The following is a 27705-nucleotide window of genomic DNA, read 5'->3' as shown; positions in this document are numbered from 1 at the left end:
GCCTTTAAGTGTTGTCTTCCTATACGGAAGAGCAAATTAAAATGCTGATTAAATTGAAACAGTGTTTCAGGTTCTCAGTGTAGTTCTGAAAGAGTTTATATAAGAGATAGGTATGAAGTCAAAAACATCTGAAATTTTGTAGATTCGCAGAAGTTGGAAAAACCTTAGTGTTTGATTTCACTGGTTAGAATTCAAGGAGCATCTACAGGAAACCTGCAATTTAGCAAATGACATTGAAACATCAAATTTTTAGAGTAAACTTATTGTCTTTACTCTTCCAAAATATTCTTGAAAATCAGATTTTTTGAATAGGAAGAGTGTTCTTGGGTGCCTTCTATATATTAGACTTTGTTCTAGGTCCTAGGGATACAGCAAGAAAACAAAAGACTTGGAGCTTACATTTATGGGGGGGCTGGTGCACAGACAAAGGTATTTGAGTGAAAAATCTAATGTGTCAGTGAGCAGATAAAGCAGGGAAAGGGTATAGAAAGTTCTAACCAGGAGGGGGAACTTGAAATTATAATTATGGTGGTCAAGGAAGGCTTCACTTAGTGACATTTAAGAAAAGATCCAGGTTAGTGAAAGAACTATATATACACCCAGGGGAAGAGATGCTAAGATGTGGTCAGATTCTTTTATATTTTGAAGATGGAGAAAATGGACTTTGCTGATAGAGCAGATATATGAAAAAAACGAATCAGGGATGATGCCAACGATTAATGTTTTGCCCTAAGCAAGTAGAAGGATGGAAGTGACATTAACTGAGTTCAGGAAGATTTTAGGTGGAATAATTTGGAGTAGAGCCAGGATTAAGAGTTCAGATATCCAAACGAGGGAAGTCGGAGGAAAAAATTAGGGCAGAGAGATAAATTTGGCAGTCAGGGCATCAGTTCAGTTCACTTCAGTAGCTCAGCCGTGTCTGACTCTTTGCAACCCCATGAATCACAGCACGCCAGGCCTCCCTGTCCATCACCAACTCCCGGAGTTCACTCAAACTCATGTCCATAGAGTCGGTGATGCCATCCAGCCATCTCATTCTCTGTCGTCCCCTTCTCCTCCTGCCCCCAATCCTTCCCAGCATTAGGGTCTTTTCCAATGAGTGGCCAAAGTATTGGAGTTTCAGCTTTAGCATCAGTCCTTCCAAAGAACACCCAGGACTGATCTCCTTTAGGATGGACTGGTTGCATCTTCTTGCAGTCCAAGGGACTCTCAAGAGTCTTCTCCAGTACCACAGTTCAAAAGCATCAATTCTTCGGCGCTCAGTTTTCTTCACAGTCCAACTCTCACATCCATACATGACCACTGGAAAAACCATAGCCTTGACTAGACAGACGTTTGTCGGCAAAGTAATGTCTCTGCTTTTTAATATGCTATCTAGGTTGGTCATAACTTTCCTTCCAAGGAATAAGTGTCTTTTAATTTCATGGCTGTGGTCACCATCTGCAGTGATTTTGGAGCCCCAAAAAATAGTCTGACACTGTTTCCACTGTTTCCCCATCCATTTCCCATGAAGTGATGGGACCAGATGCCATGATCTTAATTTTCTGAATGTTGAGCTTTAAGCCAACTTTTTCACTCTCCTCCTCCATTTTCATCAAGAGGCTTTTTAGTTCCTCTTCACTTTCTGCCATAAGTGTGGTGTGGTCTGCATATCTGAGGTTACTGATACTTCTCCCGGCAATCTTGATTCCAGCTTGTGCTTCTTCCAGCCAAGCGTTTCTCATGATGTACTCTGCATATAAGTTAAATAAGCAGGGTGACAATATACAGCCTTGACGTACTCCTTTTCCTATTTGGAACCAGTCTGTTGTTCCATGTCCAGTTCTAACTGTTGCTTCCTGACCTGCATACTGGTTTCTCAAGAGACAGGTCAGATGATGTTATTTAAAGCCTTGAGATAGGATGTGACCATCAAGGAAGTGAGTGTATATAAAGAGGTCAAAGGATTGATCCCTTGAACTATTATTATTTAGAAGTCAACGAAGTGAAGTAGAATTGTTGTAGTTCAGTTACTCAGTCATGTCCAACTTCTTGCAACTCCATGGACTGCAGCACAGCAGGCTTCTCTGTCCTTCACCGTCTCTCAGAGTTTGCTCAGACTCAACGTCCGTTGAGTCGATGGTGCCATCCAGCCATCTCATCCTCTTTCATCTCCTCCTCCTGCTTTCAATCTTCCCCAGCTTCGGGGTTTTTTCAGGGCAGAGGAAATATAGAAGTGACCAGTGAAGTGGGAGACGAAGCTAAAGACTGTTTCGAGAAGGGAGTGATTAATTGTGTCAAGTAAGAGGATTGAGATGTGAACATGGGCTTTAACTACATGAATGATATTAGTGACCTTAAATAAGAATGGTTTTGGTGAGGAGCAGAACAGAAAGCTCGATTGGAGTGAGTTTAAGAGAAAATAGGAGGAATTCTTTTAAATAGGGGAGAGGAATTAGGTATCAGTTCAGTTCAGTTCAGTTGCCCAGTCGTGTCTAACTCTTTGCAACCTTATGAATCGCAGCACGCCAGGCCTCCCTGTCCATCACCAACTCCCTGGCAACCCACTCCAGTGTTCTTGCCTGGAGAATCCCAGAGACAGAGGAGCCTGGTAGGAGGCCGTCTATGGGGTCGCACAGAGTTGGACACGACTGAAGCGACTTAGCAGCAGCAGCAGCAGCATGTCCATTGAGTCGGTGATGCCATCCAGCCATCTCATCCTCTGTCGTCCCCTTCTCCTCCTGCCCCTGATTCCTCCCAGCATCAGGGTCTTTCCAATGAGTCAACTCTTCGCATGAGGTGGCCAAAGTATTGGAGTTTCAGCTTTACCATCAGTCCTTCCAAAGAACACCCAGGGCTGATCTCCTTTAGGATGGACTGGTTGCATCTTCTTGCAGTCCCAGGGACTCTCAAGAGTCTTCTCCAGCACCACAGTTCAAAAGCATCAATTCTTCGGCACTCAGCTTTCTTCCCAGTCCAACTTTCACATCCATACATGACCACTGGAAAAACCATAGCCTTGACTAGACAGACGTTTGTCGGCAAAGTAATGTCTCTGCTTTTTAATATGCTATCTAGGTTGGTCATAACTTTCCTTTATAGGTAGTTATTTTCAAGGAGTTTTGCTTTAAGTGGAATTAAAGAAATGGGGGACCTTAATTTTTAAAATTTATTCGTTTATTTAAGAGAGTTTTGCTTTAAATGGGATTGGGGTTCTCACTTTTGCAATTTATTTATTTGTTTAATGCATGTGGTTGCTTCCTGTAGGCCAGGAAACATTCTGGATTTCTAAGATAATACCAGTGGGGAGATAAATTCCTGTCCATTTGCAGTTTTTCTAGCATGTAACAAAATGTAAGAATAGGCATTGGTAAGGCTTAGGTAGACATGATTTAAGGTAGTGCATCTCACACTATAATGCTCTAATGAATCATCTTGGGGTCTTGTTAAAATGTATATTTCGATTAAAAGGTATTTTGAATTTCAAGAGTCTAAGATTTTTCCTCGGATGACACTGAAGCTACTCAGACTTTTCATATTTTGTTGAATTTTGAGCATAATAACAGGCTATTTAATGAGTTTTAATAAGATTTTGGCTATATTAAAGAACTGTTAAAAATTTTAGATTTGATAATGATATTGTGGTTATGTTTTCTCAAAGTCCATATCTGTTTAAAATATACAGAAATACATATATATAAAAGGTAAGATTTCTAGGATTTGTATCAGGATAATATGGGGGATGGAAAGTGGATGAGATGTTCATGAGGCAGGATTAGTTGTAGGTTGATGGCTTTTGGAGGTGGATAATGGGTTTATAGGGGTTCATTATACTATTGAATATATTTCAGGATTCTCTATAATAAAAAGGTTTTGAAAAATTTAGTAATAAGGGACTGGATCTCAAGTTCTAGTGTTTACTGTCTTGATTTAAAACCATACATCTATTTGAGGTTTTTTTTCGGGTAGATCAGGTATGTCTGGCTTATCTCTGTTAAGTTGTTAGCCTGTGTTAATCAACATGAGTTTCTATTACTTAGCTTGTCTTGGGGTTTGTTGCATTTGTACTCAGCTATCTCTTTTCTTCCTCTTTAGGCCTCGCCTTGGAGTCACTCTTCACAAGGTTGTGGTAGCAGGGGCCCTTTATCTTTTGTTCTCTGGCATGGAAGGGGTCCTCAGAGTTACTGGGGTCAGTATTGCTCAATCTGATTTTTTGTGATCATTCTCCATTTTGTGATCATTTTGTTTTTGCCTTGAAGTTAATTAGAAGTGTCTGTGGGCTTCTTTACTGTTTTCCTCTAAGTCACCTTTGGGCTCTGGTTTCCAAAACGTATGTATAATTTATTTTTCTTTTTAATCTCTTAGAGCTTTATAAATTTAATGTATGATGAGGAGTGAATGCTTTCCCACCTGCCCCCAAATTACTGCTTATTTACTAGTTCCTCAATGGGAAGCAGCAATGGAGCGGTGGGCTCCATTCTTGCATAAGTGACAAGCATTGTAATCATGCGTTTTCTGGTTAATCTAATTTTTGTTTTAAAGTGACAGTGCTCTTTGCTTAACCAAGACGTGCATTTCAGAGGTTTCTTAAAATTGAACTGATTATGTTTTATATAATTATTGAGAATTCCATAATTATGCCTTTATCAGGGATGAAAACCAAAGCGCGGAGATATATGATAAAGAAATTTATGTTAGAGCTGGTTTAATTTGAAGAAGTGGGCCTCCCTAGGTCATTACTCTCTGTTATAAATTGTCAGATTAAAGATGGTAAATGCTGTAAACTTTTCTCTCAATTAAACTGAGCTTAGTAAGTTTTGCAACAAATGAAACACTGTGGATGCACGTTTGGTTTTCAAGTTGCACTGTCCTCTGTATGTAATTTTCTTAGACTTTCAGCAACTTTAACCCTCTGTCAATTTCATTTTCTTTCTCCTACTACTGTAGTATTTTTCTTATCCCTTGACTTTGGTAATAAACCTGGCCCTCTCAGCAATTGATGCCTGTATTATTTTATGGATATCCTTTCAATAATGCCCTGGTGATTTGAGTAATTAGGATTGAATAAGTAAATAGTATCTTAAATTTAGGAAAACAAGCAGCATAATTTTGGGGACAGATACTTACTTGCCTTACATCTTATTTTGAGATGAGCTTTTTTCGTAAAATACATTGTATACAATTCTAGAAACCAGTAATTCTTAGTATATAAATGATGCAGAAAGTTTTGAATGTGAAAAGGGTCTTTGATTTACAGCCAAAATCAAAATGATGGGAAATGATAGGTTGGGATGGGAGCATATACTGCCATAACATTTTTGGTATAGTCACTTCTTAACGTGGATCTTAATATGCTAAGAACTCTATGCTGGTTGTCCCTTATTAGTTAGCAACATATTTCACTGTGTTGAGATTGTAGTCAACAGGCTGTGTGAAGTGCTAACAGCTGTATGTTCTGCATGATGGTTTATCAGAAGGGAAGAATGGTGTAGGTGCCACGTGTTACTCCACTTTGTTTTCTTTCAGTTCAAATGCAAAAATCACTCCAGCTGATTATATAAATGCAGAATCACGTGCTGATTTCTTCTCTATGACTCTCTGGACATCTGTTTTTTCACCATCTCTTTTTCTTTGTCTGCAGGCCCAGACTGATCTTGCTTCCTTGGCCTTTATCCCCTTGGCTTTCCTAGACACTGCCCTTTGCTGGTGGATATCCTTCTCATTGGCTATTTTGATGGCCATCCATTTTCTCCTTTTGGAGAACATGATCTTTCTGTAAAGGATTTTTTTTTTTTTAACCAGTTTTGTTGATTACTCCTTAGTCTGGGATTAGGGAATTTTCAGTCTAACAACCTGAGGCCTGAGGTAAGCAGTTTTCTTGTTTTGTTCTTAATTTTTCAAATTGCATCCGAAATCAGTGACTGTATCTGAGCACAAAATACAAACTTCTGGCTTTCCTTTTATTTATTTACTTTTTACACCTACCTCTCCTCCTTTTTTAAAAAATGAACTTTGATTTTGGACTAATTTGTGCATCCCACTTAGTGTTAGAGTAACTGGCTGCTCTGCCATTTCTTTCAGCCTCTAGGAATATTAAATGCTTTGAAAACTATGAAAAAATTTTGATTCTTAAAATATGGTTTTGAAACTCCATAAGGTTATTTGACTCTTAAAATTCTGTATGAGTTTAGCAGATTTAAGTCCTTACAGGTCAAATGTTTTGAACCCCTGTTCTGAAGGTGACTTGGAATTGTCTGAAGGCTTCCACTCTTTGAAGTAAATATTGATTCATTTACAGGTGAAGTCAACCAGCACACAACAGACAAATTTCTTTTTCTCCTGCTTCTTAAAAATAAATACTATTTATTAGAGATTTGGCCTATTGAATGAAGGACTTGAGTTTTGGGATTTCTGTCTTTTTTTTTTTTTTTTGGTTTTTATTTATATGCTCCTAGGTATAATTGTGCAATATTATTGTCTTAATAAACTAATGTCATAAAAGGCTGAATATAAAAAAATAATTTTATGAATTTAAGTAGATTGTCATTTATCAAAGATCTTTGAAATTAAAGTGTTTTGGTTCAAATGATCAAGCTTTCCTACATCAGTATCTTTCAAGTGTGCTTTGTGAACCTCTATAAATATTGGGAGGAATGAAGAGGAAAGTGGGACAAGACCAAACAGTGAGACAACGCAGTGTTTAGGTAGCAGCTAGATATTTGTCAAAGCACAGACCAAGCTCCAGCTCACTCATTTTTGTGTCTGTTCATTCTGAAAGTTAGACATGAGGGCAGCTATCCTCTTTAGTAGTCATCAGTTCCCCTTCTGTCTTCTGTGGCAACTCCTCCTTGGGAATAATGTTCTGAAAATGGAAAGTCATTACTTTTAGAGGCCAATTGCCTGGAATACTCAGCCAATTGTAATTGTACCATCCTTTTAATTCAGGATCAATCTAGCAGCGGATGGTAGTTTTCTTAATATTACACAAGGAATCTAAGTGTAGAACTGTAGAAGGTTGTAGTCATAAGTATTTATGACCCTAGGCTGGATTAGCTGGGACAGTGAGAACAGAGATACTTAACCTTAGAGGAAGAGAGAAAATAATGCTGACTCCTATTCCCTTGCCTGAGACTCATTTTCATTTTCTTCCATTTGTCTTCATTTTCGTTTTCATTTTTTTTTCTCTAGAAAGCTGCTTCCTATCTTAATTTCTCAATTTTTAATAATTTTTCTCTTCTTTTTTTTTCTTTTTCCATTCTCCTTTTATCCTGGTTTTATCTTCTCTTCAGTATCTCATTGAAAATGAAGACTTTCCTATTAATCATGGTGAGGCCTGGGAGTGTTTGTGAGATTGAGAATAAGCAAGCTGTAAGGCCTCTTATCATTAAGATAAGATCCTCAGAGAAACTTGAGAATTAATTTACTAGCTTATTGTTTTTTTCTGAATGTTGATTTCCTTGACCTTCAAACACATATTTATTAGCCTGACTCAAACAATGAAGCTATTAAAACTTAGGAGGAACATCGTAAAACTCTCTTTGTATCGACATTTCACCAACACACTTATCTTGGCAGTGGCAGGTAAGTCTTCCTGATGTTTAAATGGGATCCTTTTAGAGTAGAGATTCTTAACCTGAGAGGTCATAGGTGGGCTTTTTAAAATTACATAGAAGAGTTTTGTGCATTTTATTTAGGAAAGGGGTCTTTAGCTTTTGTTATTCTCCAAGGGGTCTGTGGTTCAGAAGAGATTGAGAATCACTTAGTTTAAGTATAATAGATGAAGAATAATTGCATTTACTTTCTTATATAGTTCTTAGTATATCTCTATCCTGTATTCATTCTTTTTTCTTGAGGCAAGTTAGTTTCAGTGCCATATAGCATTCATATTTATTTTAGAAGACATTAATTAATACTTCCTTGTTATAGAATTTTAGGTCAGGATATGCTGCCTTTATATTCCTTCCATGTCTGTTACTAAGCATGCGTAAAATATAGGCATTAGGTAGACCATAGCCAAAGTAGGCTTATTTTTTGCCTTTTGGCTCTTGTAACCAGTATAGTGAGGTCTGGCCTATGACTGGAACCAACAGTTGTGTTTGTTTTACAGTCATTTTATCAACCCTTTCCCCCCATTTGACTGGCTAACAAAAAAATTAACATTTACAATATTAAGGATAAAGGAAGGGGAAAAAATTATTGATGTTGCTGGGAAAAGCCATATTTTCACTACTGTCTTTTCCAGTTCTCAGGGTTACTGAAGTAGTTAGATACTAAACAATACTACTCTTTAAGTACAGAAATTTTTGACAAGAGTGCATATCGTGGGCCTTATATCGAGTAGTTAAGTAGTTTTGTATTGAATAAGTATGTTAAAATAACAAAGTGTGGTGATCATGTTTGGGGGTTCAGGATGTGTGAGATTCCACTTAACCAGAATTGAAGGATGTAATGGGGGATATAAACCAGCATTCACACTGACCAGGTTTGTTTTTTCTATTTCCTTTTAGCATCTATTGTGTTTATCATCTGGACAACCATGAAGTTCAGGATAGTGACTTGTCAGTCGGTGAGTTAACAAACAACATACATTTAGGAACAGTGTACCGTTTGTTGTACACAGACAGTTATGTTGATGACAGTGGTAAGGTTTGCATTTTATAAAAAATTAGGGTTAGGTCTTCATTCTGGGAGTTAGAATGTTTCTTTCCTCCTGAGTATTTTATATATACCATATATGATATATACCAGTAGTTCAAGAGAATTTTATAAATGATAACCAGAGACTCTCATAACCCAATCTTGCCTTAACTGAAGATTCTCAAACAAGAAATCCAGAGTCTTAAGCATTAAGTTTGTGTGAATAATGCTGATCTGAGTAAAAACCATGTCCTTAAGATCTGGGCACAAAGAATATGGCCAGTAACATTTCTTTGGAGGGAGCTAAAGCTCTATTTTGGTAAAATTAAATAAATAGAAGTGAAAATTATTAAAAAATAACAATCTGATATTATTTTCTCTTACCTTGTTTAAAAACCCTTCCCTAAAGATTCTCAGCTATAATGAAGCATTGACAGGTACTCTGTCTGCTTAGTGCCTTTTCTTTAGTAAACACTACAAGGAAAGAAATTAGGTTCATTTACTTTGTATCCTAAGCACGTGGCACAGTGCTTATTAGCACATAACCGGCCCTTTTAGTAAATATAAGCTGAATGAATAAATAAGTGGTTCTTGTTCTTTGCAAAGGGCTTTGCGAACAGCTGGTTAAGATGATATATTAATATATAAATTTTTTCTCCCCTTTTGGTAGGATTGGCGGGAGCTGTGGGTGGATGATGCCATTTGGCGGTTGCTATTCTCCATGATCCTTTTTGTCATCATGGTTCTCTGGCGACCATCAGCGAATAACCAAAGGTTTGGGGACACTTCTTATTCAAGCTGATAACCACTAAATGAATGTGTTATCAATTAGGCATGGTTCAGTGAGTGACACTGTTAGGGCTGTGTCATATAATGGAAATGATACTTTGTGGGTCCATATTTAGGAAATTGGGCTCATGTCTTAGCTCTCCTGTTAATTTGAGCTGTGATTTTTGACATGCTGCCTCTCTTCATCTCTCTGAGCCTTTAGTTTTCTCTTCATATAATGAGGGAGGAAATTGATACCTATTGATAGGAGGTCCTTGTCAGTTCTGACATCTTCTGTTAATATTTGTATGGGTAAATAAAAGGGAAGTAGATTGTGACAGTTTTAATGGGAGTATCACCTATCTACTTTCCAGGAGAAAACAATTTCTATAGTTTGTTAGCTCAGCTTACTGTAACAACAGAAAGGGTAAAATGAGAACTTAAGTGACTGTGGAATAAAAATTGATATGTGAATTTGCTTTATTTAACTGTAGGCTAATCTCAATTATTTAGGAATTAGCTGTCTTTATTTTGTTATTAGCTATACCTTTGTTTTCCTTGTTTTTCTCCTCTCTTCTTGTGCTTTAGACAGTTATGAGTTTATATCATACAACTGTACCACCAAAGAGGGAAAAGGTTGAGATGGTATAACCAAGGGTCTGGTGACCCTGCTTTACATTAATTTTTTTTTTAATAGATGTCTCATAGATTTATTTCTCTGTCATGTTATGTATTGATATATGTATATATACTCTTTTTATTGTCAGTATAGAAATTTATTTGAATTCAAAATAACATGGTTATATTTGGATAATGAGGTCCTGGTGCCTGGATATCATCAGCCTCTAGCCTCTGGTTGTGCTGGAAGGCGAAGCATGTTCACATTCAGAGCCTTCCAGATGCCACACGTTCTGCAGGATGCAGGCCTCCACAGTATTGCATGTAGAATATACTCGCCTTTGGCAGCCAGGCTGATGATTGATAGGTGTCAAAACTTATCCTTCTGAGCCTCAGTGAGTAGGGGAAGATTCTGAGCGTCAGCTCAGTGCTCAGCATATGTCCCGCAAGGAAACGCCATCAGCAGCTGCAATGTGGAAGCAGAGTTCCCCTTAACCAGCTCTCTAACGTTAGGCATACCCAGCAATTCCCCAAATATATAGACATCAGCACCTGGTGGATGAGGGTGGCTGGTGCTGCCCCCTTGACTGACTTGGCCAGGAGCAGAAATTGCTCTTCGTTCTCCCTTGGCACGTTTATCTCAGCATTCGTGGCTGCACTGAGCTGAAGGGACCTGGGCTCAGGAAGTGTTAAGCTTCCATGTGGCTCTGCCGCCTTTCTTAATGAGGCTGCGCAGAGACCAGGGCCTCCTGCTGACTGCCTCCTCGTACTCTGGGTCAGACTCTGCAGGCCACCGCCTTGGAAGCTTTGTCTTCTAGTGTGCTACGCAGGCCACTGCTCTATCATTTCTGGCAGCTTCTCAGTCTTTGCTGCCACCTCCCTCTACAAATTGATCTGTTGATCTTCTGCTCATTTGCTGGCTATATCTATACACAAGAATTTTCCCTTCAGTCTTTTAAAAAAAAATGTTTGCTTTACCTCTCTGCCTTTCTCCTTTTTTAAAAGTACATTGTGCACAGTCCCTGTAACTGCAGTGTTAATAGCCTAATGTGATGTATTCTTCCACATTATATTCCTTGTTCACATGTGGAATCTTCTTTTACTCACTCAAAGTGCACTATGGAGTGCACAAGACAACTGGTTTAAATTAAACCATCTATTTTCATGGATGGCATTATCTATATTACATGGTACAGATGTACTACAATTAATTAACTTGTTTCATATTGATAGAATACAGTACATACAATACATTTGGCCTATTTCCACTTTGGGTGTTTCAGGGTTCCCAAGGCCACATATGTTTAAAAGGACTCATGAGACTCAGTATACAGTTGTACTTTTTTAAAAAAAATTGATTAATTGTTCTTTATTTTTGGCTGCACTGGGTCTTCACTGCTGCACAAGGGCTTTCTCTAGTCATGCGTGGACTTCTCGTTGCTGTGGCTTCTTTTGTGAAGAGCACAGGTTCTAGAGTGTGCAGGCCCAGCAGTTGCGTCTTGTGGGCTCTAGAGTGTGAGTTCAGTAGTTGTGGAGCACAGGCTTAGTTGCCTTGCAGCATGTGGAATCTTCCCAGAACAGTGTTCGGAACCCATGTTCCCTGCATTTGCAGGGGTATTCTTAACAACTGGACCACCAGGGAAATCCCAGAGCAAAGTTTATTACAGCAAAATGGTGAGATCAGCAAGAGAAAAAGACACAGGTAGAGTATAGAAGAATCCTTGTTTGCTGATGTTCTTCTCCTCCTCTAAGGAAGTATTTATACATCGTGCGTGCTTCTTTTCCCAACACAAAAAATACAGTAATGTTTCTGCCCATGGAATACCATTAGAGACTCAGCACTCAGGTTATTATTGGGGCCTGGCCACGTAAGCACCTTGTACCTTCCTGCCTGCCAAGTTTCTTCAGTCATACCTGACTTTGTGCAACCTGTCAGGCTCCTCTGTCCATGAGATTCTCCAGGCAAGAATACTGGAGTGGGTTGTTATGCTTTCCTCCAGGGGCTCTTCCCAACCCATGGGTCGAACCTGTGTCTCTTACGTCTCCTGCCTTGACAGGTGGGTTCTTTACCACTAGTGCCACCTGGGAAGCCCCACTTTGTACCTAATATGTACCAAAATTCCGAAAGCCCAGAAGCAAAGCACATTTTATTATAGACTGCATTGTACAGACAGCCTAGGTACAGTGTCCACCCTTAACCTGCTAGGCAACAGTTCAAGTACCAACTTACTGAACATCAGCCATGGAGCATCATTATAAGTAGATCCTTCTAAAGACCTGCTGTGGATGCAAACTGTTATATATAGAATGGATAAGCAAGGTCCTACTGTATAGCACAGGGTACTGTATTCTATATTCTATAGTAAACTATAGTGGAAAAGGATATAAAAAAGAGCGTATACATATGTATAACTGTATCACTTTTCTTTACAGAAGAAATTAACACAACATTGTAATCTATACTTGATAAAAGAAAAATAAAAATTATGGATACTTTTAAAAAAACCCAGCTTCAATCTAAATAATGGCCTGTAAATAAACAGTAAATATTACTGTATTACTATAATAGTAAATATTACTGTAAATAAATACCTTGTATGCACAGGAACATTAAAAATAGGAATAAGCTATAAGAATGTTTTAAATACCCTTGTACATTTTACCAACCCAAACTTGGGCTTGCTTGCCTGTGCACAATAAGGCCCATCTGCTGACCCTGGGTTGTGGTGAAGCAAAGTACAGTGTTTATTGCAGAACACAAGCAACGAGTCTGGGCAGCCAGGCTTAAAAGACCCAAACTCCCCTGTGGTTTTCAGAGAAAGGTTTTGTTTTTTTTGTTTGTTTGTTTTGTTTTTTTAGCTCGCCAGGCTCCTCTGTCTATTTTCTAGCTAAGAATACTGCAGTGGGTTGCCATTTCCTACTCCAGAGCAGAGAAAGGTTTTTAAAGATAGGGAGTAGGGGTATGGGTGCATGATCAGCTCATGGACATTTTTCTGATTGGTTAGAGGTGAGGTAATTGGGAGTTGGTACCCATCAACCTTCTGGTTCCAACCAGTCTGGGATCTATACTTTTGGCAGCACATAGTTCCACCTGGTGGGGATTTCAGTATCTGAAAAACAGCTCAAAGGATATGGCTTAGACTATTATATGTAGCCCGTAAGGAGGAACTTAAGTGTCTTTGACTTTGTTAAATGGCTGAAATATTATTGTTTTGTCTTGCTTGACTGTTTTCCTTTGCTTCCGCGTTTTCTCATTTCTCTGATTAAATTTTTTCTTTGGAATTCGGGGAAGGCCCAGGAAGCTAAAGTTTTTCTACAAACAAAAGGCCAGCAGAGGATTTGGAGCCAGGGAGGAGGGGGCCAGTGGGGGGAGGAATTATCCCAGGAAGATGGTAGAGGGTCCTGCTCAGTTACATACATTTATTTTTATATCCTCCAATACTCCTCTGCCCCATTTTTTCTCTCAGTGCATTTATTATCTTCTAAAATGTATATACTTTATTTATTGTGAACTATCTACCTTCTCTTTCCATACCCCACCCCTCAAACCAGAAGTACATTCCACAAAGACCAAGAAAAGTTCCTGGCTACATGGAGTTAGCCAAGCTGCAAAAATCTGAGGGAATGGTCCCTATAAGACTGTCTTCACTTTTGACACACAGTTGTAAGTTCAGGGGTTTGCAGAACCAGTTCAGATTTGATAATTCACTAAAAGGACTCAGAACTCACTGAAAGCTGTTGCGTTCATGGCTATAGTTTATTACAGAAAAGGGGTAAACATTAAAATCAGCTTGGAGGAGAGACTTACGATACAGAGTCCAGGAGGGGTCCAAATGCATCTCTCCCAATTGTCTGCTCCCCATGGAGTCACAGAGGGTGTTCCTTCCTCCTGGTTGCACTGTATATATGACAGCGACAGTACATACTGAGTATTGCCAGCTGAGGGAAACTCACCCGAGCCTGTGGGCCACTACTGGGGTTTGATTACCTGCTGCCTGTATGGCTAACCTTCAGTCTCCAAGGAGGGCCTGGAGGTCAGCCTGTGATCTTTAGTTGCTAATTCCTCTGGAGACTGGAAGTGATATTGTGTGCCCCAGAGTATGTGCTGTGTTTAGTCACCCAGTTGTGTCCGCCTCTTTGCGACCCCATGGACTGTAGCCCGCCAAGCTCCTCTGTTTGTGCGGATTCTCCAGGCAAGAATACTGGAGTGGGTTGCCATGCCCTCTTCTAGGGGATCATCCCAACCCAGGGATTGAACCCACGTCTTCCACATTGCAGGTGGATTCTTGACCATCAGAGAGCTTAACACAAATCACATTGTTAGACTGTCCTGTGGCCAGAGCCAGAGTGGGTAACCAGTGACACTCGTATCAGGCAGGACATGCCAGGGACATAGAGATCACCTCCCATCAGTCAGGGGCAAAGGCTAGATCTCTGTGTGTATACAAGGTGAGCTTTTAAGAACATACTGGCACACAGCATATACTCGGTACTAGTGAGTGCCTTGGGATTGCTGGGATTGTGAATTTTTGTTAGTTACCCTTGAACAGGTTTTAGGTGTTCCCTGTTATTCCTAGCTTATAGGAATGTAAGAGACTTTAAAACAAGAAAATAAAAATAATAAGCAACAGTAAAATTAAAAGTGCAGAATGAGTGCACAGCTAAGCATTCTGAGAATTACCTATCCAGTAGCAGCTTTGCTGAATCTCTTGCAAGTTGCGAAGGAAGATAAATTACTTGGAACACAACACGATCAGACTTTCCAAATCATAACTACCAGTTTGAAGGCTGAAATTTTGAATTACATGCTTACCCTTGTGTGGTACATATGCTTATAAATGAACATTTAATTGATTGCTTACCGTGAAGTATTGTTCTAAGCCCTTTATTTGAAATAACTTATCTCCTTTATGACAGTAATGTTCTATTATTATCCCCATCTACAGATGAGGAACCTGGGGCACAGAGAAGAATAGGGAACTTGTCTAAGGTCACAAGTAGCCTGTGGCTGAGCCTGCAGTCATGAATATGATACCATCCTGCTTCTCTCTTGTTCAGAGCAGCAGTTGAGAGCTTTCTGAAGGGAGGGAACTGTTGTGTTATTCATGAAACTGACATTATGAATGACTGTGATTGAGGTTTCCATAATTAGTCCTGTAAAATCCAGATAATGGAATAGTGTGTTTCCTTTTCTGATTTTTTCCTTCTGTTCTACCTTTGTTCTGTCAGGTTTGCCTTTTCACCATTGTCTGAGGAAGAGGAGGAGGATGAACAAAAGGAACCTATGCTGAAAGAAAGCTTTGGTAGTGATAAAATTCACCTTTTATTTGTGCTTTTAATATTCTTTTCTGGTTTTTAGAAATACAGTAAATGAAGTATAACATTGTGAGTATCAAAATCAAGAGACTTTGATATAAGTACGTTTACTCTTTTACAACATGTTATTCTTCCGTTGGGTATGTGGTAAAGTTAGAGGAAAGCAAAAGTAAGGGTATCAGTCTTTAGATGAAACTTCATCTAAAGATGTTCAGTGATTAATGGCTCATTAAATGTCCAGTGCTATAGATGAGCTGAAAATTTTACTTTGAACTTTCCAGCACAAATGTAAAGATGAAGAAACTTACCTGTAGTATAATTTAGTATCAGTAAGCTTAAAATGAAGGTCTTGATATATTTTTGCTGTCAGTGTGGTCACTGACATAGTTAACCATATTTATTTTTTTTTCTTCTACAGAAGGGATGAAAATGAGAAGTACCAAACAAGAACCAAATGGAAATAGTAAAGTAAATAAAGCAGTAAGTATGATATCTTTTCTTTTTGCCCTCTCCTCTAACTCTTGGTGGAGCTTAGCAGTTATGTACAGGTCTTAGTGATTTTTTTTTAACCTATTGTATAATTAACATTTTTAAAAACAGAGATAGCAAGAGATTCTGCTATGTCCTAAAAAAGTTCCAGACCATACTGATGTTTTTGTGTAATGGTTTTCATCAGTGTAATCATAGCCTCATTAATAACCTAAGGTGGTCTTTTTTTGTAGTAAAGATCAAGATTTTTTCAGAACTATAATGAGATATTACCTCATTCTGGTCAGAATGGCCACCATAAAAAAGTCTGCAAATAACAAATGCTGGAAAGGGTATGGAGAAAAGTGAACCCTCCTACATTGTTGTTGAGAATGTAAATTGGTACAGCCACTATGGAGAACAGTATGGAGGCTCCTGAAGGGGTTACTGTATGACCCAGGGATCTTACCCTTGGGCATGTTTCCAGACAAAACATAATTCAAAAAGATACAGGCACTCCCCCTCCCATGTCCATAGCAGCACTATTCACAATAGCCAAGACATGGAAACAACCTAAATACTCATCAACGGATGAATGACTAAAGATGATGTAGTACATACACACAATCGAATACTACTCAGCCAAAAAAAGAATGAAATAACGGCCTTTGCAGCAACATGGATGAACAGATTACCATACTAAGTCAGTCAGAAAGGGAAGGACAGATACCGTATTATGTCACTTAAATGTGGAATCTAAAATATGATACAAGCAAACCTATCTATGAAACAGAAAAAGACTCATAGAGAACAGACTTATGGTTGGAAGTGGGGAGGGGTGGGGGAGGGAAGGATTGGGAGTTGGGGATTAGCAAATGCAAGCTGTTATATATAGGATGGATAAACAGCAAGGACCTACTATATAGCACAGGGAACTCTACTGACTAGTCTTCAATGGCCTATAAGGGAAAAGAATCTAAAAGCAAGTGGATATATGTATCACTGCTTCACATTGCTGTACATCTGAAACTAACACAACATTGAAATTCAACTATACTCCAGTATAACATTTTTTAAAATCCTCTAATAAACCATAATGGAGAGAATATAACTGAACACTTTGCCATATAGCAGAAATTAACACAGCATTGTAAATCAACTATACTTTGATTTTTTTTAAAGAAAAAAGATCAAGATTTCTTCAATCAGCTTTTTTTTTTCTTCAGAACTGTGCATTCACTCAACATTTAAAAGGACTTTACAATTTATTTGATTTTTAAGGCTCAAAGCTTACATGAAGTAAGAACTCTAGGTATTACACTATTGAAAAGAAAGCATTTAGGGATATAAGATACCATTTTATATTTCATATATATAGTTTACTTTTTCAAATTAAATTATTTGACTTCTATGTTTTCAGTCCTGTTATGTGAATATACTAATTCAGAGTGACAGAAGATTAAATTGAGACCTCTTTAGATCCTTACTTGAGATGTATATTTTGGTGCATTTTAGTAACATCTGGCATTTATGTGTTCTCAGCAGGAAGATGATTTAAAGTGGGTAGAAGAAAATGTTCCTTCTTCTGTGACAGATGTGTAAGTTTTTGAATCATTACCACAAGAATACTTTCTCAAAGTAGTATTTTATTATTTTAAATGAATTGAGCTGAAGAACATAGTAATGAGAATGCTTGTAGTTAACTCTGAAAGTAAAAGATTAAATTATTGGAAATAATTTAAAGTATTAAAAACATTAAAAGATGTTAGAAACTAAAAACTAGGATTGATGTATTAATACAAATGAAAGTAATCCAGATTGTTCATTCAGATGACATTTCTGCTCAGAAAGATTTAGCTATAGGTCTTCCTAAAATCAGTGGGGTAATCCTTTTGGAATTTTTGAGTTCCTTTCGATGTCTATAATGTTAATTAAACATTGGTCCTATTAAAGTCCATACAATTTTAGTAACTGATTCTTGTGGGGTTTTTTGTCTTTTCCTGAAATGTCATTAAATTGTACTCATTATTCCACTATTCTTTATGAACCATTTATGGCTTTATTTTACATTTATCAGTTTGTTTTTCTCTCTGTAGAGCACTTCCAGCCCTTCTGGATTCAGATGAGGTTAGTAATCAAATAATATACACATAAACTTTGTGTCATTCATCAGTCTTTTGTTCAAGAACACTGATTTATTTGACTCAGTAATGGCCTGGTTTTGTTACCTACTATCAGTACTCTGTGTCACTATTTACAGATAATGAGGATAATTAGTATACTTCTGATGTTTATGTTGTTGCAGTCCATGGGGTCACAAAGAGTTAGACACAACTTCAAGACTGAACAACAACAAAATGTTTATGTTGATTTTTAGTCTTCTAATATGGTTCCATACACTTCGTCTAGAAGGTTTCTCATGAAGTCTTATATAAGACTTGCAGTCTGAGTTCATGGAAACCTCTTCTAGACATGTTCTGAATGTTTAGGTTATCTTGATTTCAGAAAGCCTTTTAAAAGCCTTTGCCCATTGTGACTTACTGTATTGGATTGACTGTTAAAAAATGGTTTCTTCACTTCCCACTGACCTGCTGTGTGGTGCAGCACAGTGTCAGATGCCTTAGCTGTTCTATGCATTCAATTAACTGAGAACTCTACCATTCAGACAAGCCTGCTTACAGAACATTTGGCTTTTTGTGGTGTATTCTCAGTTCTTTCTCTTGGGCGCCACCTTCTGCTTATAATGGGTTGGCCTTCAGGACTTCCCTTTTGGCTTCAACTTTCTGGATGTCCATATTTCAACCAGAGAGGGCTGAGGATGTGAAACCCAGCTGTGCTGTTCAGGGAATATGTGTTTATTGTAGTACTTTTGGTGGCAGACTTCATGGTTTTATATTTTCCTGTATAAAAAAATGGTTCAAGAACTTAAATGAATTACAAGAGAAACAGGTAAAGGACTAGAGTTGAAGAATCTGACTCTTCAACAACATCAGACTCTTCAGCAACATTGGAAGCTAGAAGATAATAGAACAATGTTATTTGAATTCTGAGAAAAATTATTTTCAAACTAGAATTCTATACTCAATTATCAATTGGGGATAAAATAAAGATGTTTTCAGTCATGCAAAAAATAAAATAATTGACATCCTACGTGTGCTTTCCCAGGAAATGTATTCTAAAATAAAATCAGAAAGTATTCTAAAGTAAAATTAATATGTAGATGTTTATTCATAAAATATATGAATATGAGGGAGCTATAAAGAGAAAGACTTTGGATCCAGGAAATCAAGGATCTGACACAGAGGCAGGGATAAATTCCTAGGATGATGATGTAAGAAATTCTCAGTGACAGCTGAGCAACAGGTTTGGAGAGCAGTTAGTCCAGAATGGAACAGGAGAACAGAGCTTCAGGGAGGGGTATTTCTAAGAAAAAAATGTGAAAAGGATAGATTTTCTGATGTAATTGATAATATTGCAAAGGGATTTACAGTTCTGTCAGAGTTTGGGAAAAATGAAGACTATTCTAAAGTAAAATTCCTGTGTAGTTACTGTGAAATTTAATAGTATTACATTAATCCTTTCAATTGAAACAGCATATTATAAATAGTTTTATAATCAAATGTAATTCTTTACATGATTTTAAAAAATTATAATGGAAAACACATAAAATCTACCATTCTAACCTTTCTCAAGTGCAAAGTGTTAATTTATATGTGCATTGTTGTGCAACAGATGTCTAGAACTTCTTCATCAAATGTAATTTTAATCAGGATATACTGTAGTTTGTCTATACAGTCTTATATTTTTGGACACAATTCTTTCTAACATTGTTACAATAGCAGAGATGGTAGAAGCTAAATCTTTGCCCATATCCTTGACTCTTTCGTTAAGTTAAATTCCTGAATCACAGGAGGTACACATTTTTATTAAGGCTTAAGTGATTCTAAAATACACAGTTCCTTTTGATTTGTGGCTTGTTGTCCAGAAGCCTAGAGATTTTGCTTCAGTTAATCTTTGGACTTGGACATCTGTATGTTTCAAAATCTTCATAGATGATTAGGAAGCATTGCTCTAAATAGCTAATGAACATAAGCAAGTACTTAAGAAAACCTGGGATCATTTTTGTAAAAGATATTTGGAATGTAGACCATTTAAAATTAATATACTTAAAATAACTTTTTCCTCCCTAGGAACGAATGATCACGCACTTCGAAAGATCCAAAATGGAGTAAAGAATGGGAAGATTTGCAACTGAGGATCGCTAGGACCTGAAAAGAGATCAGCTTCTATGTTAGTCACTGCACTGCTCCATGGGATTAAAGGAGGCAATGAGATCTTGATCTGTTCCTTGATCTTTGTGCACTGGAGCTGGTGAGAGGTGTTGGAACAAGGAGAATATTCTCTTGAAAACAAGTTCATAGGATGAAAACAATCTACAAGTTCTTTATTTGCAGCATTGATGCCCCTTTCCCTCCCACACCCTGACATGGATGTTTATGCAACTTGTGTATGTTGTTCCTAAACCTTCTATAATGTTTAAATTGTTTAATCTGTCAAACTAAAAAATTTAACATCCTCTGAAGAACTGTGACATCAACGCCATAATATGTAATATCCAGGAGCAACTGCCTGTAATTTTTATTTATTTAGGGAATTACATAGGTGATGGGTGAAATTGTTAATTATCTTTGCGTTTCCTGGGAAGCCAAGGTTAAATCTTGCAGAGGTAGTTTAGAGGGGGGGGGGAAAGAAAAGTCCTGCGTTAAGGAGCCACAGTTCTATCAGTGATTAAAAGAGCAACAACAGACAACAAAGGGAGAGAGAGAGAGACTGTTACAGTGTGATTTAGATCATTTGAAGAAGCAAAATCAAGTGCAATTTTGTTTACAAATGGTGTATATTAAAGATTTTTCTATTTCAGATGTACTTTAGAGAGAAATATTAGCTTAACTCTTTTGACATCTGCTATTGTGACACATCCCATTGCTGGCAATGTGGTGCACACTCCAGAACTTTTAACTACTGTTTTGTAAGCCTTCAGGGGCAGCGTTGTGGAGTCCTGGGCAGTGCTCTGTTTGCCTTCATGCCTTTCCCTGGGTGTTGCACTAGACGCAGAAAGGCACTCCATCATAAGTGCATGTGAGCGAGCACCCTGCTAAAGGGGTCATAATGCTTCAGAAGCAGGAGCTAATATAAAGGAACAGGTCCTTCTTTTCTTAAACAGTTTTTTCTGCATGAAATAATGTGGAGGCCCTGGACTGCTGCTCATTTTTTAGGATTGTACTTGTATCTGGTGTTGGCTTAGGGATGGTTTATAAGAAACATCACAAGGTGATGGGATTCATTTGAAGCACTATTATTTGTTCGAATGATTTTGTCCAATTTTGCCTTCCCAAGATTTTTTGTTCTACATAGAAAGTTCATGCCACTTTTTAATATTAAAAAGTTTTAACAAAATTCATGTTTTTGTCACTTTTTTTCCAAGACTTTCTCTGAAGACCCTTCTTTCTCCACACTCTCACTGAATTTTCCTTCCTTGGTTTTTATTCTATATTGTCTTATTTTCTGTTAAAATCAGTGACCATGTGACTACAATCTTCACTAAAGTGTTTATATAACATTTCTCTAGCTGTTTGGTATGGTGATTAACAACAACAACAACAAAAATCACCTAGATAGTATCTCTTAAGAAACAATACAAACTGCCTATTCTCGGGTTAACCTATTTGCAAACAGCTGGTATTAACTTTGTGTGCTTCTGTTCTTCCACACCAAAACTCAGCAAGTGAATAGTGGTCATAATGCAGCAGGATAATTGGTCATATATTTTTGAAACTGGTTAGATATCAATTTGAAACAAGGCAAAAACCCCCATTTTTTGTTTTTTTTTTGAAACACCACATGGCTTGCAGGATCTTAGTTCCCCCACCAACAGTGAAAGTGCTAAGTCCTAAGCACCAGACTGCCTGGAAATTTCCAGAAACCTACTGTTACAAGCAGGGGTGTATAGCACAAATTCTATAGCCTGGTAATTCCATTTTCTCATGACGTGTTAATGTGATTGGCTGTAGTGTATCAGTTCTTAGACTAGGTTCAGAAGGAATTTATATTATCACATTGGCCTGTAACCAACTTAAGAGTCTACATTGTTTGTTTTGGTCTTGAACTGGAACTACAAGGAGCAGGCCTTCTAGCAGAACAGCTGGTAATTCTACATTTTCAAGGTGTTCAGTTCTATGGGGAAAATTAGCCCCAAGATTTCTTCAGCAATTTTTGTGTTTCTTACTACTTGAAAATACTTCATTTGATTATCAGAAACAGTATTTGATAAAGATGGGACAGTATTCCTCATTTACAGATGAAGAAACTAAAAGTGACCAGGGCTGTAGGGTTTTTGTTTTTTAATATGGTTGTATCACAGACTCACTCCTTTTTTCTTTTACACTTTACTTTAAACCAAATGCTTCACTTCACAGCATACTAGCTGTTTTCTTGGGGGTAAACGGCCAGATACAGATCATTCTTGCATTCATTCTCAAACTTTAAATAAAAGTTCATGGATTCACCTTGGGGACTTAATAAAACACAGTTGGATCACCACCCACCCCTCCCGCTTTCAGTGTTTGAGTCAGTAGGGCTGGATGAGGTCTGGGACTGCCTTTCTAACAAGTTCCCAGGTGATGCTGACCTAGGGACCATACTTTGAGAACCACTGGCCTCGATAAGCCCCTAAAATAAAATATAAGGGAAAGTTACTGCGAATTAGTTGGGTTTATAATGGTAATACTAAAAGTACCATTGATTGAGTGCTTAGAATGTCAGCTGTTGCTAAGAGCTCACAAGGTTAGGTACACAACACTACCGTCACTTTCCAGATACAGAACTAAGGCTTCTAGAGATTGTTTCTTAAACGCCACAGCTCCTGAGCTCATTTCCTAAGTAACAGGTCTCCATCCCAAGTCTAACTAACGCCAAAGCCTGAATTCTTCATCATGCTCTGATGCCCAAAACAGTTCAAAGATTAAGATCCCTTTTCCACCTTGTTAAACCCATGACCACTCGGGCTCCACGATGGTCCAGCGAAAAACGCGAACCCAGGTACCAGATCACTCCTGGAGATTGCGCTAGGAACCGGGGCGGAAGGGGCGGAACTTCAGCTGCGGAAGGGGCGGGCTTAACTCTGCAGGAAGTCCGGTGTTGTTGATGGCTCTATTGCCCAAGGGCCAGTAGCCGAGGTCCCCACTCTTCCCTGGTCCTGATTCCGGCCCCACACCCGACCCGGCACAATCCGGTTGAGGCTGTGGCGGCGACTGCGCCTGCCGCCATGCACGACGCCTTCGAGCCGGTGCCGATTCTAGAAAAGCTGCCTCTGCAGATCGACTGTCTGGCTGCCTGGGGTGAGACGAGGGGCCAGGTGGGGTCAGCGCGGGAGCGGCTGAGACCTTTCACGAGGCTAAGGAAGTGGACGGCCTCTGGCTGTGTGGACTCTGGTCGGGTGTCCTCCAAGAGGGGCCTAGGATGAGGGGAGGCAGAGCACTGTTGACAGCGAGGGCGGTGGAGCTGTTTGGGCGATCTCCGGGGATCCAGGCATTTTAGGGATGTTCACCTGCCCTTGCTCTCGGTAGGGAGTTGGGGGTGGAACTTTCCTTATTAACTACTCAGTTTTGGCTCATTTCTGTTCCCAATAAGTCTTTAGTTTGGGTAACAAAGTTCCACAGAAGTTTTCAGACTGCTAGGGGCTTGAACTCGTCCAGACTGTGTTGTTTTCCAGATGAAAGACAACACTGTTTTGCTTTTTGTTTGCTTGTTTTGCATTGAGCAAGTTAGCAGCTATGTCTTTTTCCCCTTAATGGCCACTCATCACTTACTTCTAACTACTGTAGCTAACTTGTTACTCTCCACTTTTAATCTAGCCAAGTGGTTGATTGTCTCATAATCAAAATGCCCAAGTTACCTAACTCCTATAAGTAGAAGAGGGTCATTTCAGGCTGTCAGGAAACCTAACCCATAAAACGTTGCATGATCCACTTGGGATTGGCCAGTACAGAAAGCAAGATCAGGTGTCTCTGTTCTAGAATACAAATGGTTTCTGAAATAAACCTTGACTCCTGTGAACATTATGCTCCTATCCACAAGTGTTTGTGTGTCTGATAACCAAAGACCAAACAGAAGTAATTTCAGTCTTTCCTGTTAATGTCCAGGTCCTAGAAATCAAGGTGGCTCAGAACCTTAATCAGATCTTACACTGAGCTGAGTATCATGATGGGCTTGGTGGAATCTTGGTGGTAGCTGGCATCTATTCATTGTCATGGACAGTGCCACTCAGTCAGAATTCTTCACATCCTTTTCAGTAAGGTACCTTCACTACATATCTTATTAATGTGTGCACCCCCGCCCCCACTCTCCCCCAGCTGCCATGGACCTCTTTTTTCAATTTTATTTTGTGAAATATAGTTGATTTACACTGTTGTGTTAATTTCTACTGTATAGCAAATGATTCAGTTTTACATATATTATACATTATTTTTCATCTTCTTTTCTGTTATGGTTTTCACATGATACTGAATATAGGCCCCTGTGCTATACAGTAACAGTGTGGTTGTTTAGCTCTGGGACTTTTTAAAGTCACCACCTCCATAGCAATCTGCCCTAGGGTTAAGGAGAGAATCCTACTTCCTCCAGGTATCTCAAGAAAACTTCCACTTTTCTGTCATTAAATGCTCTCAGTAAAAATTTAAAATAAGTAGAGGAGGAAAAAAAAAAAGAAATTGAAAAAATGAAAGATCTGACACTCAGCACAAAGGGGATCACTCCCCTGTTTCTTTGTCAAGTGTGTATTAAGTGCCTGCATGGGCCAGTCTCTCTGCTAGAAAGAGGAACCCAAAGATGAGTAAGAAACAGTGCCTGTGCTCCTGGGACACACAGTGGCAGACAAAGAAATGTGAACAGATTACAATACAAGATAAATGATAACAGAGACTTATGCTGCCTAATATGTGATCATGGAGGGAAGGCTAATCCACTCAGCCTCGGACATATGTTTCTGAAAAGGATGGATACAGCCGCTTGCCACACTCCACTTAGCTTGTCAGAATCCTTGACCCTGATACCCTGTGGGACTAGTAGTCCACATATTTCAGGCTCTTTTACCAACTGCAGTTTGTTACCATAAAGATTTTCTGTACCTGTGCTTTCCAGAAACAGCTTTTGAAATGGTAGGTAGCTTTTGGCCTGTCTAAACTCCAGCAAAACAGGAGAAACACCTGTTGCCTACGAGATTGATGCCCTAGGTATTGGGCTGTGAGAGGCCATTTACTGCCTTGTGCCTCAAAACTACTTTATTTTCAGGCTTTAGCCGCAGTAAATAGTGCTGTTTCTAGTTTTTACCCCTTCTGTCTACATTGTGACCTTAGGTGGAAAGTTCATCCAGGAACCTCCAGGCTTCTGGAGGGCCAGACAGTATTTGAGCTGGATGATGTCATAGAGCCACCATAATCCCATCTTCTGGGACATGGAAGTGAGGAAGATACTGATGGTGATGAGGAGGAGGAGGAAGACTTCTCCTGAGTTGTAGAATCCGTACAAACTCCAGAGTTGTAGAATCCAGCTGCCTCTTCAGCATCTTCATTTGGATATCTGGTTGCATGGCCAAAACAGTTCCTGACTTCAAAACGTGCCCGTCCCCCTGTATCCCATTATCTCTCCAAACAGAAATGGCATTTCTGTTTACCCATTTGGCTAAACCCCAAAGCCTTGGAATTATCCTTGACTTCTCTTAATCTCTTATACACCACATCCAATCCATCAGCAAATCTTATCTGTTCCACCTCCTGAGAAATTCTACAATCCAGTTGCTTCTCTCCATCTCTACTGTTCACTGCTGTTGATGAAGGCACCAGTCTTTCCCATCTGAATGACTATAATAGTCTTCTGACTCATCACCCTGGGTTTGCCATTGTGCTGTTTGCAGTCTTCTATCCACATAGAGGTAGAGAGATCCTTTGAAAACGTCATCTATTTGCATCTCTCCTCTGCTCAAAACCCTCCAGTAGCTTCACATCACAATTGGAATAAGTTCCAAAGTCCTTAACATGACTGGCAACACCTGTCATGATCAGGCCTCTAGTTATGTTCCTGGTTTTTCCCTGTGGTCTTATCCCTTGCTCCTCTCTGCTACTAGTTACATGGTCGTTCTTGTTCCATGAACACAAAAAGCATGTAACTATCTCAGGGCCTTTGCACTTGCTGCTTCCTCTGCCTGACAGTCTCTTGTCCTAGATATATGGCTCATCCCTCATTTTGTTTGCTGAGATATCACATAAATCAGCAAGACCTTCCCGAGCTATTGTGTATAAAAGAAAATGCCACATCCATCAATGTGCTACTCTTTTGCTCAGCCTTATCTTCTTATCATAGAAGCCTCTTACTGCTATTTTATGTTATTATTGTCTCTGTCATTCCATATTAGAGTATAAGTTCCTTCAGAGCAACAACTTCATTTTGTACATAGGTTTATTTACTGTGCCTAGAAGAGTTCCTGACTCATAATGGATACTTATTAAATATTTGTTTAATTGACTAATAGTAAGGGCTTTCATTGTTGAGTACTAATAACAACTCCATTTTCCAGAGGAAGAACCTGAAAATTTAAGTAGTTTTTCCAAGGTAAATTCAGTAAATCATATCTGATTCTAGAGCTTGGTTCTCAAACTTTAATGTATATTAAGAGCCTATAAAAAAAATGTAGGTATGTGTGTGTGTATCTGTATGTGTGTATACCAAATCATTTGTATTTGTTTTCCAAAGAAACAATGGAAAAATAAGTCAAGGTTGATTAAAATGGTTACTTACAGCAGAAGGAAGAGAACAAGGTGAAGTGGACAGGATGGACTTTTCATAGTTTTAGCTTTGGAATTAGGTAAATTTCTCATATAATGAAAAAATTTAAAAATGCAAATTTCAGGGCACCACTGCAGAATCACTGCATCAGAATCTCTGGGAGCTTGGCTCAGGACTGGGCATTTTTAATAAGTCCAAGTGATTCTGACACTGCGAATTAGGGGCTGCTGCTTTGAGAAACACTGTTCTTTGCCCTGTGACTCAAAGAAGGGAAGTGAGCACTACCCTGTTCATCTCTGTACTCCCTGCCATGTTCAGCAGTGGGGGTTTATCACATGCATTTGGACTGAGCGGCACTGTTGGATCAGAGAAGGCAATGGCACCCCACTCCAGTACTCTTGCCTGGAAAATCCCATGGATGGAGGAGCCTGGTGGGCTGCAGTCCATGGGGTCTCAAAGAGCCAGACACGACTGAGCGACTTCACTTTCACTTTTCATTGTCATGCATTGGAGAAGGAAATGGCAACCCACTCCAGTGTTCTTGCCTGGAGAATCTCAGGGACGGGGGAGCCTGGTGGGCTGCCATCTATGGGGTTGCACAGAGTCGGACACAACTGAAGCAACTTAGCAGCAGCAGCAGCAGCACTATTGAATGGGGAGCTTTGCTAGGGTAATTGTGAGCTATAGGGCTCCACCTTCCCTCCCAGGAGGAATGGTGTCTGTGATCCTGTGGCTCAGGATTAGGCCATTGGGAGTTTTCTAGGGCTGACTCTCCTTTGTTTTTGCCTGTGTTGCCCGTTTGTGTAGTGTGTTCCACTTTCTGACGTGCAGTGTTGAGTCCCAGAAGAGACTGTCCACCTACCCCATGCTCTGCCTGCCCTGCAGGCTTTTCACGTTCAGTGTTTTGCACGCACGGCTATGTTGTCTGGTGACATAGAGCATGCGTGGGTTGGTCCTCTGGTCACCTGAGCCTGGGTTGGTCCTCTGGCCTTGAGTTGGTTCTCTGGCCACCAGAACCCCTGTTGACTTCTGTAACCAAATCAGGCCTCGTCAGAGCTCTATGCCATTGTTATGTCTGGA

General features: G+C 39.1%; 2 protein-coding genes across 5 annotated transcripts in view; both read left to right on the top strand.

Annotated features, from left to right (window-relative positions):
- The window catches only part of TMEM87A (transmembrane protein 87A), a 38799-nt gene extending 17556 nt beyond the window's left edge, over window positions 1–21243 (top strand). The window contains exons 11-20 of one of the 4 annotated variants that reach the window (XM_059890639.1): window positions 4075–4168; window positions 5621–5693; window positions 7456–7560; window positions 8487–8545; window positions 9287–9390; window positions 15232–15305; window positions 15737–15798; window positions 17329–17384; window positions 17883–17913; window positions 19977–21243. In XM_059890639.1, the coding sequence (XP_059746622.1) occupies window positions 4075–4168; window positions 5621–5693; window positions 7456–7560; window positions 8487–8545; window positions 9287–9390; window positions 15232–15305; window positions 15737–15798; window positions 17329–17384; window positions 17883–17913; window positions 19977–20018 (700 nt within the window). In that variant the 3' untranslated portion in view covers window positions 20019–21243. Of the gene's footprint in view, window positions 1–2503; window positions 3018–4074; window positions 4169–4926; window positions 5003–5620; window positions 5694–7451; window positions 7561–8486; window positions 8546–9286; window positions 9391–15231; window positions 15306–15736; window positions 15799–17328; window positions 17385–17882; window positions 17914–19976 lie in introns of those variants that run through there. The other 3 variants (XM_059890638.1, NM_001083515.1, XM_059890640.1) reach the window with 3 other exon arrangements.
- A 1867-nt stretch (window positions 21244–23110) lies between these two features.
- VPS39 (VPS39 subunit of HOPS complex) overlaps window positions 23111–27705 on the top strand; it is a 45576-nt gene continuing 40981 nt past the window's right edge. Inside the window, exon 1 of the mRNA NM_001206244.1 lies at window positions 23111–23183. Coding sequence (NP_001193173.1) covers window positions 23111–23183 — 73 coding nt within the window. The remainder of the gene's footprint in view (window positions 23184–27705) is intronic.

This window comes from Bos taurus, chromosome 10 (genome assembly GCF_002263795.3).
Source record: "Bos taurus isolate L1 Dominette 01449 registration number 42190680 breed Hereford chromosome 10, ARS-UCD2.0, whole genome shotgun sequence".
In the NCBI taxonomy this organism is placed as follows: Eukaryota; Metazoa; Chordata; class Mammalia; order Artiodactyla; family Bovidae; genus Bos; species Bos taurus.
The sequence above is the reverse complement of the archived record's forward strand: the minus strand, read 5'-3'. Positions and strand labels throughout refer to the sequence as shown.